The 13,375-nt window shown below is 34.0% G+C and overlaps 1 protein-coding gene across 1 annotated transcript; it reads left to right on the top strand.

Annotated features, from left to right (window-relative positions):
- The first annotated feature begins 6,214 nt into the window (after positions 1 to 6,214).
- LOC131941253 (pancreatic lipase-related protein 2-like) lies at positions 6,215 to 12,355 on the top strand. The gene is made up of 9 exons (XM_059300385.1): positions 6,215 to 6,348; positions 6,803 to 7,104; positions 8,353 to 8,587; positions 9,289 to 9,489; positions 9,754 to 9,851; positions 10,023 to 10,149; positions 10,319 to 10,436; positions 11,112 to 11,303; positions 12,196 to 12,355. Exons 1-9 carry the CDS (start codon positions 6,327 to 6,329, stop codon positions 12,296 to 12,298), a joined length of 1,398 nt encoding a protein of 465 aa, XP_059156368.1. The 5' UTR covers positions 6,215 to 6,326; the 3' UTR covers positions 12,299 to 12,355.
- Positions 12,356 to 13,375: the final 1,020 nt, after the last annotated feature.

The following is a 13,375-nucleotide window of genomic DNA, read 5'->3' on the forward strand; positions in this document are numbered from 1 at the left end:
AGATAATTTCTTTTTACATTTTCGTCTCCTTGTGTTGTTGTTTATTATCTTATGTCTGTTTATTTGGTAAACATTTCACTGATTGTTTTATACAAATACAGGCAGCACGGGGAAGGGTTGTTTAATTTCAGATTAAAGTAACAAATACAACGGGAGTGATCTCCCCTAAACTTTCTCGAATATTCAATAATATAACACTACAGTGATGGTAACTCGGAATATAGACATGATTTTAATCAATTTTTAAGCAGGCTACTTCAACTTTTTAAAATAGAATGGAATCTCGCTGAAAAAAAGAATTGCACACAATATGAACGGCAAACAATATCTGTATAATTGTGCAGAACATAGTACTTTATAAATTCATTACCTGCATACCCGTGCTTCGCTAGGGTAAATCTTTTTTTTAAATGAACCAACTTGGGAACAGAACAAAATCACACAAAAACACAAACACGAACGCAAACGCAAACACAAACACAAACACAAAAACATCGCAATACACAAAAACAAACGCAAACTCAAACATAATTACAATCACGAAAGAAAAAACTAACGCAAACTAAAACAAAAACGCAAACACAACGCAAACGCAAACACAAACGCTAAAACAAAAGAAAACACAAACGCAACACGCAAACGCAAACACAAATACAAATACAAACACAAAAGAAAACACAAACGCAAACACACGCAAACGCAACTTAAATACGCAAACTCAATATCAAACACAAACGCAAAAGCAAACGCTTTATCAAATTACCCTTTCCCGGAGGGCAGCGCTCAGAGAGAACCGTTCCTACATTATCTAATTTAACCATCCCTTTAATTAACACAAAAAAGAGATTTTAAGAGATCATAGAAATAAAAAAAAACTATAAACCTCTGGGCCGACTAATCAGAAAATAATATAAATAATCTAATATCAATCTATTATAATCATGAGCTCTAACATATTAATAAAATGCGGTATTAATTTTTTAAAAATACCACTACTTTAATAGCGTGAGTTGAATTTCTTTGTAAATTACCTACCCTGGCATACTTATTAAACATTTCGTTAAACATTTTAATCGATTACTTTTATTCGACCCTACTTTTTTTTTTTAAACAAATCCATTTTTCAAGGCATGTAAGCGAAAATTTTATTTGAAATAAATTCATTGAATAAGTTTAACAATATGCGTGTATTTAATATTTCCTTCACGTTCGTTTGTTGACGTATGCAAAAGAATAAAATCATTTCCAACAATAAAAAAAATTTAGTCGTTATATAAATAGACCATACTTTAGATATTATAATATGCCCATGCGATTCAAGTAAAATCGCGGCATGTGTTGATGTTCACTTTTACGTTTCAAGAATGAATAGCGATGACGGAATGAGAGAAGGAAGGACTGACACACTGCCAGCAGCGTTATATTTTAGTCTTTTTTTATATATCGGAAATAGCGTAAACTACAACTTCCGCTCATTGAAAATTACATATTTGAGAGAAAACAGAACATTATATCTTTTACTTAGATATGAAATTTCATCTATATATTTGAAACAGTACTCAATTTATTTCATTTATATATCTGAACCAGTACTCAACTTATAGGGGTTTGAAAAACCGAAAGTAGAATAAATTCCACTTACCGTAACCGGAAAGCTGAAATAGATGTACAAATTTGATGTAATACTTTTATACGAAATTTCATCAACCTAGCTGTAATGGTACTTAAGTTAGCGTGTCACACACATGTTGTTTGCTCTTACTGTTTTGAACTTCTTGGGATGGATCCAAGTTCATCATCGCTTTCCTAAACATGTTATGAGCATATGTATTGCAACAACTGGGCGCAACTTCATACGTGCAATACTTAATTTGAATTAACTATTTCTAGACAAAACACAATCACTAAATTTTAATCGAAGAAATTCTAAAACAAAAATGTCTGCCGTTTAAACGTGAAATAAAGCGTTTTTATTCTATATCAAAATACGTAAATTGCAAAAATCCCCAATATACAATAACACGAACATTGTAACATTGTAACAATCGCCTCAACTTCTGTTGTGCGTCGTGACGACATAAAAAAATTGTATCGTCTCGCTAAGCTTGAAACAATGCAATATTGCTGTAGAGTAATACAATAAATGTGTTCTATCTGGTTGACTTCTCTAATGAAATGAACTCGGCTCTTTTGTTGCCATCTTAATTTACCGTGATGTTACGGTTTAGTAATTATCAGATAATCAATAAATGTTAACCTGAACATAAAACTATTTTACATCATTATGTTGTGTCCTTTACTCCGTGTTCAAACCAGTGTACATTTTTAGCTAGTCTTGCTGTAAGAAAGCTATACATATTAACACAATGCACGCTTTAAATGTGTTTGCGATTCTTATCCTTTTAAATACCCAGTGCAATATACTGTCATCTTTAGCAGATGATACACTATTTAACGCAGCTCTTTACAAACCAGCTTTTCAATCGTCGGTGTATCAAGGCAATTCTGCGGAAAGAGGAAACGACGGTAGGATGCGAGGCGAAATGAGCAGTGGAAATTGTATGCACACATTGTATGAGAACAACAGTTGGTGGATGGTGGATCTCATAGACGATTACATCATTCATGGAATATTTCTCACCAACAGGTACTATAATTTTATATACATGTATTTTAAAACTTTTATTTCTTATTTTATTTCATATTTTACACAATACCAGCAATAATTATAAATACAGATAAAATTTAATAAATATTAAAGATATAAAAAGCGAATGTAAATGATGAGCTCAAATACTCCGAGGAGACAGTAGAAGAAATTGTGTGTGGTATTTGAAACAAACTCAAACTTTCATTTTTCATATCTCTAGTGAGGATACCTATTAATAAACGTCGAACTACAGTAAGTTTATGTTTATTCTAAAATGCAATATACACATCCACACATCCACACTCAATAGACACATCATGTATACACAAAAGTTTTCATATAAACTTGCATACATTCAAAAGCCTGTTGAATCTGTTTAATTATATAATTCCAGAGGTGACTGGTACAATACAGCCATCCGTCTATACAACTTCCAGATTGGCGTGTTTAAAACAGACCCCAGACTAGCACCGACCTTCCCTTTAGACTCTGGAGACATTTGTTACAACCAGACAGTACCTGTTGGTACAGGCAACTACACCTGGAGCTGTGCCAGACCTACTTTTGGTCGTTACTTGCGCCTCATTAAGTCAGTTTGTTGTTTCGTGTGTCAGTCTATTATACAAAGTTTTTAAAATAAAAGTAAATCAGTTTTCATTTTCTAATATATAATTTTAATATACATACACAGAGCCAATGATGAAGGTCTTAATATGTGTGAGATGGAAGTGATGGCCTCAATAGTAACAGCACGAGTACGAAATTTTAAACTTTACCAAAACACGAGACTCAATATGACGTCACTACTTGACCTCACCGTGTCCAGACATCTGGTGTGTGGCTCTCAATGTTTACAGAAACACTACACGGGCGGCTGTACTGCTTTCAACTGGTTCCCTGCTACACATCTGTGTCAACTGTTTTATCTTGATCCTAGAAGTACATCTCTTGTATCTCAACTTGTGTCAGTGTCTGGTGCCCAGTTCTATATTATTAAATATTAGACAATGTGATGGAACAGCGTACTATACGACAAAGGATTGTATCTTAATGATATTTTTCATTTAAAACGATTGCCCTATTTTAGCAACTCCGCAAATTGCAAAAGTTATTTTTTCTTTTACTGCTCATTGAATTATTTGTTGTAGCCATTTGTTTTATTACATCTATTTTTCATTGTGGTTTGTGTCCAAAAAATAAAGAGTAGGCTATATTAAAACATTTGTAATATACGAGAGAGTTTATGGGACATTACTCCTGCTTTATTTATTTTTTTAATAGAATAAAATCGAGTATTTAAAAAAATTGCGCACTTAATGAACTTTAACAAAGTGCGAATAATAGAGAGGAAGTTATTTTTAAAGTTAATTTATCATTTAATTCAACCAAATTAAAGGTCACAATGCATTGTCTTCGAGTCTAGACCTACGTGAAAAGTTTTGATAAAAGCTGTCCGGTAGAAGTAATCTGTTTTCAGAAGGTAATTCAAGTAAAAGAATAATAGTCTTCACACGGAAATAGAGTATCATAACACTTCCGATTGACGGAAATAATTAAAAACTTGAAAGAAGCATGAACATGAAATGTGTATTTTTTATGTGAAATGTCGTTCGCCTAACTTAAACTGTCCTCAAATTATTGACTTTTCAAAAACAGGAAGTTAAGTACCTATTCCGTATACCGGAAATCATTCAAAAGTTGAAACAAAATTACAAATTTTATGCTATATCTATTCATTAAATTTCGTAAACAAAACTGAAACGGTACTCCAGTTATCGTGTTCACAGACAGACAGACCGAAATACAGACAAAATTGCAAAGCAATTTTTTCCGAGTTAGGTGTAAAACGTTGAGATTTGTGCAAATCTTGATTTGGATTTTTTGCACGATTACATTACTTCCTCTATACTTCGTATAGAAGAAATTAAAAATCCACCCGGACAAATCCCATCATACCTCCCGAGGTCGTAGAACGAACCGTAGGGGTTACAAAAATAGGTATATATCGAAGACTATTTCCCACCCAGAAACACTATGTTACTTCCTGAGGTCGTACATCGACCCCAGGGGGGTCACAACAAATGGTGTTGCCTTGGGGAAAACTCCGGAATACCTTGATAACTGACCAGATGCCATATTTCTTTAAATAAACATACCAGCATTTTTGTAAAAAAAAAAACAGAATTAAACAATACGCACATACAAACTCCATCATAACTCCCGAGTTCGTAGAACGACCTACTAAGTGCCACACACAAAATAGGAGTTATCATCGGGAAAACTTTGGATTGTCGTTAGATATCGACAAATATATTATTTCCTTAAACATTGTTTATTGTTGTGAAAATAAATCGGGAGTAATCTCCTCTAAACTTTCTTATAAAACACTAAGGGGAATCGCAGCTCCATTGCATTCGGGATATAGACATTTTTTAAAATCAATTTTTAAATACTTAAATTTTGTAAATAGAATAGAATCGCGTAGAAAAGAGAATTGCGCATCAACTGATCTGCAAACAATGTGTACTTAATAATTTATACTTTAAAATTAAAACCTGGATTAATGTTCAAATAGTAAATTAATAAATTAATCATCTAATTAAGTAGCATGTTTTGTTTTAATATTTGTGTTTGTTTAAATTTGTGTGTTGGATAATAGTATTTACAGATTCTTCTTTCACAATATGTGTCTCATTTGGACAAACGTTTATTTGGGTGTTTCAGAAAACAGCAGTCGAGAAAAAAGTATTCGGGCAAAAGTATTTCAGAACAAAACGTTCAGATTTATTTTATTGTAGGTTTAAAGTTCCTTGTGACACAGATTCTCGTACTGTTGTAAGCGTCAAAGTGCTGGAGGTTTTTTCTTAAAATGTTAATTGTAATGTTATGGAAATAAGATGAGACAAGAACTAAGCTGTCAAAGTTTACCGCATAGGATCTTGACCTGGAGAAATCGATTTAGTTCATGTGGCAATTTGTGAGTAAATACGGGAGGGGCGGGGGGCGTATGTGACATATTTTGTTTTCTTAGTGTAGTACCAGGTTATTTCCAATACGAGAAGGTTGTAATACTGGTTAGGGGTGGTACTGTTGCATAATTTTAGAATATCTCTTTTTCTCTATGTAAGGGAAAGAGGGGTTGAAAGATTCGGATAAAAGTTAAAATTGTAAATTCAATAATTTAAAAAAAGTTTTAATCAAAGATGAAATTTTTTAATTTCAACGCAAAAATATTAAGGAAGGTATACGAATTGTTCAATATATAAATTCCTAACTGAATATTATCTAAACGACAATTTACATTTTTGTGGTAACAAAAATGTGCCAAGATAGCTAGTATATCAATTAACATTAATTAACATCAGAAATACGACACATCTTCTGATGTGCTTTAATATTTTATCTAATCCAAAGAATGAAAATGGCGTGGATTTTTTACTTGCTACATACATGGTTTAATAGGTCAAAGATCTCTGATTTATTTTTGAATTAATTCGTGACTTCGGATCTTAGAATCCTTGGGCTTTTTTTTTTATAAATCAGAAAGAGATAGTTTAGAATTTCTAACTATAAAAAAACGTTTGTCAGGTTTTAGAAGGACAAGTGAGCTGAAAGTTGAACCAGACCAGTAGTTAAAACTATAGCACTGGTTCAAAGACTTGGACGTACTTTTGAAATGTTGTTACTTTTGGCAATATGTAAGTCATTCTTTGATATCATTTTTAGTACCAAGTTAATGCCCTAATATATCTAAAATATATTTGTAGCAAGTTTATGTTACTAATATCTCGAACATATATTTGTTGTAGTACATGTTTCAAATAATTAGCAAGATTACGTGCTAAGTGACGCACGTAATACAAGGCGCTGTATGAAATAATAATTAATATCACAAATCTCTGAAATATAAATACGTTGCAAACATTTCAGTAAGTGTGTAGGTGTATATTAGTTTTAAATAACTGTTGCAAGTATATGCATAAAAATGCTGTAGCAAATAATTGTAGCAGATTTGTGCAACAAGACATTGAAATATATATTTCAGTAGGTAATTCATTAAAGCGTAGTATTAAGTGTAATGTGTGTTATGTAAATGAATTTAAATTTCAGAAGGCCATTAATTATTCCTCCACCCCCCCCCCCCCCTCACAGGTGCCAGTCTTGCGGCTTTGTCACATCAGGCCGAAGTCTGCTATGATCACGTGGGGTGCTTCAACAACGCGGCGCCCTATATGAGCGTGCTCCCCAAGTCCCCCACAGATATCGCCGCCCGTTTCCTCCTGTTTACAAGAAACAACAGACAAAACCAGGACTCTTTGACTTACACCAACGCTGGTTCCATCACCAGCTCTCATTTCTCTGCAAGCCGGGAAACCAAGTTCATCGTCCACGGCTTCAGCTCGTCAGGTACCACTCAGTGGATCATGAACCTGAAGGATAAGCTCCTAAACAAGGTGGGTCATATAACTAAAGGACAAGCTTAGGATAGACCTTTGTGACATCTTGTTCAATAGGTCTCTGAATAAAGGTCGAAATAACGAGCTGCTGGACAAGGAAACAAGAGAGGTGTAGTTACATTTTATGCAACGAAATGTTCATAAAATACCTGGGAATAAATGCCTTTTACCTCCATCAGAAGTATGGGACAAGTTCTAGAGTTACATATTTTATGAATTTATATATACGTAATAGCTAGTTTAATTTGCTTTGCATTGTTTAAGTCACAAACTTATACGGGTCATTTTAGAATACTTTCTTTATTTCTTAAAATAGAGAATTGTTATTTATTTAAACGTTATTACTCATAAGGCTAATATTAATTATAAATTTGTTAAAAATACTTACACGAATTATTTTGTTTTACAATTAAATATCTATGTGAAAATATGGACGTTTGAGAAATAAAACATATCACTGAACCTACCTCTAGCTTTAAACTTAACCCTAACTAAAACCAAGCACGACCAAAATTAAAATACAAACAAAAACACAAACTCCAACACATACACAAACACAAACGTAACGCAAACACAAACGCAAACACTTACGCAAATACAAACACAAACGTAGACACGCACGCAAATGTAATGTTAACACAAACTCAGACACAAACTCAAACGCAAATGCAAACACAAACTTAAATATATAAGCAAACAATAACGCAAGTGAAAACATAAACGTAAACATAGAATATAAAGCTAGTATTTGAAATACCCCATTGCACTTTATCAAAGCATGAATGGTTGTATTTTTTTCAACATCAAAACATACATTTAAAAAAAAATATTTTTTTCTGCTATATTTTTTTTTTGTAAGTCATTTATCAAGGGAGGTATTTAGTATACTTTTTCAAATAAAATTAAAAGTTTTGTGAGGGTAATACATTTAGTTAAACAATGTATTTTGAACAATACGTCAATAAAAAAAATTTAATTTGTAAAATAAAAATTCAATTTGAAAATGTTAAATATTGAGTTTTAAACATCATCAAATATAGATTTTAGTAGAAAAATTTACTCTCTAAAAATATTACACATTGGCGATCAAGTCAAATTTTTTTTAGTATATGCATGTCTTCAGCAAACATTATGAGGCACAGTAAAATATCCAATTGAAAACAAAATATCTTCTTTCCTTGGTTTTTTTATTTTATTTTATTTATATCGAATTATGAATACAATCGGTAAATGTCCAATTGTCAGGGGGATTTCAACGTAATCGCTGTAGATTGGGGCAAGGGTGCATCGGCACCGTTCTACGACCAGGCATCATCCAACATCCGGGTCGTTGCCACGGAGATCAAGCTTCTGCTAGACATTATGCATTCTCACGGCCTTGACCTGGGCAAGGTCCATCTGATAGGTCATTCACTGGGTGCTCATCTTTCCGGGTACGTCGGAAATATGCTTGGTCAAAACGTCATTGGAAGGATTAGTGGTAAGTTTTGAGGCTTATGTAGATTGTGAAGTTTAAAGTTAGGCTGAAATAGATAGAGACGCTGGCATTAGAGAAATTAAGATGGAGGATTTGTTTAAACTGAATTGTTAACCAGTTTTTAAATTTTGCTTTCTTCTGCTGACGGAAAAAAAGTTTAAAATAAAATATAAAGTTTTAAATTTATTTTTAGCATTTTTTAAAATGGTTTGAAATATTTACACGTATTTTATTTTGTGAATCAACTAAGGCTTTACATAACAAGCTTATGTTGTAATCATTATAGACGTAAGGCTTCAAAAAAATTCAGATTTAAAAGAAGTATCTTTTTGAATAAAGTAATACAACTTGATCATTCGATTGATTATATATATATAATTATATAATATAATATAGAAGGTTTAGACCTAGCGAAACCCAACTATATAAATAATTATTTTAACTTAACAGGTTCAGACCCAGCAGAACCCAAATATATAAACAATTATTTTAACTTATCAGGTCTAGGCCCAGAAGAACCCAACTATGAAAACAATTATTTTAAATTAAAATCTCTAGACCAGCAGAACCCAACTATGAAAACAATTATTTTAACTTAACAGGTCTAGACCCAACAGAACCAAACTATATAAACAATTATTTTAACTTAACAGGTCTAGACCCAGCAGAACCCAACTATGAAAACAATTATTTTAACTTATCAGGTCTAGACCCAGCAGAACCCAACTTTATAAACAAGGCAGTGGCGGCCAGACTAGACGCAGACGACGCCAAGTTTGTTGACGTCATCCACACGGACGGACGCCATTTTGATTATGCCGGAGGCTACGGCCTGATGATTCCTTGTGGAGATGTAGATTTCTACCTGAACGGTGGTGAGCATCAACCAGGCTGCTCAGGATCAAGTGAGTAAATGAACACAGATTTTTAGCTAAGTGTAAAAGGCGTTCAGTAGTTGATGCTAGAGTTACAGTGTTGTCATGAGAAAAGATAAAACTAGGGGTGGGAAAATGCGCCGAATTAAAGTAAATTCTAAATTGGATGATCTTTTTCTTTCCACAGACTAACAAAAGGTCTTTAATGTGTCTTAAAAACTTTTCTCTAAAATAAAAATTTATCACAAACAGAAAGTATTGATCTAAAGTTGAAAATATTTTAATATTGTTTAGATCAGTCTATCTCCTGCAGCCACGGACGTGCACATGAGTACTTTTCAGAATCCGTAGACTCGGCGTGTCAGTTCACAGCCCACCCCTGCGACTCTTTCGTAAGTATCGCTATTTACTTTCTAATAACTATATCGCATTTTATCTATCTAATTAGTAGCATTTGTTATTCATTTGAACTTTTTAACTTTTGATTAGAAAGACATGAAAAGTTATTTGTTTTGTATGCATCTACTTTTGTATTCTTGACAAAATAATGACAACAATTTCAGGAAAAGTTTGAAAATGGTGAATGTTTCTCTTGTGGGTCTGGGTGTGGAGTGGCTGGGTACTCCGCCGACCAGCACCCCGCCAGAGGAAGTCTGTATGTGGACACCCACCATGTAGCCCCATTCTGTGGTAACTATCCTCACAGTCGCAATAATTAGAAACGGATGAATTTATATTTTTTTACTGTTTTTAAAACGTTAAATTTATCTAGATTTTGTATTCATGTCAACAAATGCTGATGGCAGTTCGTAAAAAGTCCAAGAATGCATTGACAGATTTCTGTACACAATATCCCCAGGATTCCACTACCACGTCAAAATTTTCCCATATGCCTCATCCGCTGACACATCCGGGTTAGTTTATGTGTCTCTGATTGGCACATCAGGGAAGACAGATTTTATCCCGACCAATGCCAAGTAAGTGTCTTCAGTGTTATGCGTGGTTTCTGGTTTCACCTGCATTGTGCTTAGAATCTGGCTTGGATCATAATGCCAGAATTTTCTTCTGCACAAAACGCTCGATTGATTAATATCCCGGTGTATGTGTAATCTGTATCTCTACCCGCACAAACCTCGGGTCTATGAGAGCTAAGTGTTTTGGCTAAATAAATCTCTTTCATGTAAAGGCATATTTTACTTAAACATCTGAATGTGATTAAATGTTCGAGAATGTTTGTGCACTTCAAAAGCAGTTAACTGAATCGCACCTAGTAGGCATGTTGGTGATTATAAACCGACATCACTTTTTTAAAATTAGAATCAAATAAATTTTAATAAAATGTAAATTTGAAGGCACGTTTTTAGGAACTCGTGCATGCGTTTCTAAACAAAGTGTAGATCATGAAGGTAATAAAGTCTAATGTCATTTTCTGGTGTTATACTTACAGGCTGAAAAATCATACGTAAATCAAAATAGTAACAGACAAAGCCGGACTTAATGATGTAAAAAATTGTAATTAGTCTAAATTAATATATTTTCAAATTAACGTTGTTTCTGTTTTTTTTAATCAAATTATGAGGGAGAGGAGTGGTAATTTATTGATCTAATGACTTTGATATGAATTGTATGCCACATGCTATTTGAATGTGCAGGTACCTTAAGCTGACCAAAACAACCACCATCATCACCAACGTGGTCTACAAGGACGACATCGGCACCATCACAGGTGTGGACGTCAGGTACGACAAAGACAACGGCTCCCTCGGCATCATGCTCGCGTCTGCGACAACACCAACCTTGACCATAGCAGGGATTGAGATCCTGTCCTCCGTTCACAACACCTGGTAGGTCAAATTTTCTTATAGGAGAGCTCATGGTCATAACACCTTATAAAGCAAAGGGTCTTATAGAAGTGGTCATGGTCACAATACCTGGTAGCTCAACATTTCTTATTGGAGAGTTCAAGGTTGCAACACCTGGTAGGTCAAGGTTTCTTATAGAAGTGGTCACGGTCACAACACCTGGTAGATCAAAATTTCTTATAGGAGAGTTCAAGGTTGCAAGACCTGGGAGGTCAAGGTTTCTTATGGGAGAGTTCAAGGTTGCAAGACCTGGTAGGTCAAGGTTTCTTATGAGAGGGCTCAAGGTCACAACGACCTGTTGGTCAAGGGTCGTATAGAAGAGTTCAAAGTCACAACACCGGGTAGGTTAATTGCTCTTTTAGGAGAGGTCAAGGTCACAACTACTGACAGATCAAGATATTTATAACCGAGATCTAGGTCACAACAATATAATTTCTATTAGCTCTGTGAGATCAGTGGGTTTTTTTTTTTTATTTTACTGATACAACTGATATTATGGTCAACAAATGTTTCTACTTCAACCCTTCGTGACATCGACAAAATCAGTAACATCATTCATTTTTATGGCCATCAAACTCTTATTAATACTAACAACAGAGTAACAAAAACTATATTTTCAGACAACTCAAACTACAGTAACAGTCCATTCTTTTTGTTCAACGTCAAAACCAAAACGTTTCCCTCAATCTGATTGAAACTATTGAATATTGCAAAAATATCTTATTGTATATCGATATACTATTAAATAGACATCTAACTGACTATAACCATGACCACAATAAGGAAACTGTAAAGCCCTGTCAGTCATCATATAAAAATCTGACTTAATAACGTACGATTTCAAAGTAAAATGTAACTCTTTTTTTTCGTTTAGGTCATCTTCCTGTCGGGGTTCGTTCCAGCTCCGCGACCGAGCTCCTCTCCATATATCAACAGCTGCAGGCAGAAACAACCAGCCATGTACAGCTGTTGGCTAAGAGATGTAGGCCCTACCCGGTGTACCAACGTTTAATTAAAGATCGCGAATTTTAATTTATGTCTCATTGTGTTGTGTTATTTATGTTCGTGTGTCTGGTTATTTGGTTCACATTTGTTTGTATAAGAATGAGGGTAGCATGATACTAAAGGGACTGTGGGTTAGGGTTCAAAAATTAGTCTATTTGGTGTTGAAGTTCATAAATGTTTCCGTTTGGAGTTATTGTTCATAATTTGTCCATCAGGAGTTATAGTTTACAAATTTGTCTCTTTTTGGGATTACAAATTTCTCTATTTGGGATTTCAATTTCGTCTGTTTGGGTTTGCAGTTCACGAATTTTCTATCTCATACAAATGAAACTTTGAGAGTTAACCAATAACCATAATAGTGAACTAGATGCAACACACACATTCGTAGAGCCCACAGAAAAAGTCGAACATTGTTTTGCCTGACACATTAAAACAAGAGCTCTAGACGAGGGTGTGACTTTACGACTCATGCCTTGAACAACAGTTTAATCAAGTCAGCTATGTTAGCGATATCGATATCGTTCTGTACTCCCATCACTTTGCCTCATCGCCTACTCCATAACGCCTAAGTTATCTTAGCGATACAAAGTGGAGGAGAGGTAGCTCGTGTACACATTCGTCTGGATACGTTTATCCAGTAATAAATAGGAAATTCTGTCTGCGGCTCTTCTCTTGGAGCAAACACATGTGCAGTTAAACAAATAAGTTCTTGTCAATAAAAAAAAAGTAAAAAAAAAAGAGAAAGGCAGGACAGATAAAGTGCATATCAGCAAAAGTAAAACAGAAAAAAGCAGGTCAATTACAGTACAGGTCAGTAAATAGGAGCAGATCATTGTATGATAATTATAAAACGAAATTTTTCTATACGTTACATTATTTTTTTTCACACAAATTAGATTTTATTTTGGTCACTGAGCGTTTATACAATAGTTTCAGTATGTATTATCTATACATTACATGTGACGTCATTTTGCCTGTGATTGTTTTTTAAATTAATATGTTCTTTAGAGCGTTCTTGTCACAACCATAAACACTTCTCCGGTTGCATA

This window comes from Physella acuta, unplaced genomic scaffold (genome assembly GCF_028476545.2).
Source record: "Physella acuta isolate Inbredline_101_S28 unplaced genomic scaffold, ASM2847654v3 ptg000028l, whole genome shotgun sequence".
NCBI lineage: Eukaryota > Metazoa > Mollusca > Gastropoda > Physidae > Physella > Physella acuta.

Excerpts from the sequence above, each read along its gene's own strand:
- LOC131941253 (XM_059300385.1), top strand. The coding sequence starts at position 6,327 with ATGTTGTTACTTTTGGCAATAT. Across the intron at positions 8,588-9,288 it reads CGTCATTGGAAGGATTAGTG|GTCTAGACCCAGCAGAACCC; the intron begins GTAAGTTTTGAG and ends TTAACTTATCAG. Across the intron at positions 9,852-10,022 it reads CCCACCCCTGCGACTCTTTC|GAAAAGTTTGAAAATGGTGA; the intron begins GTAAGTATCGCT and ends CAACAATTTCAG.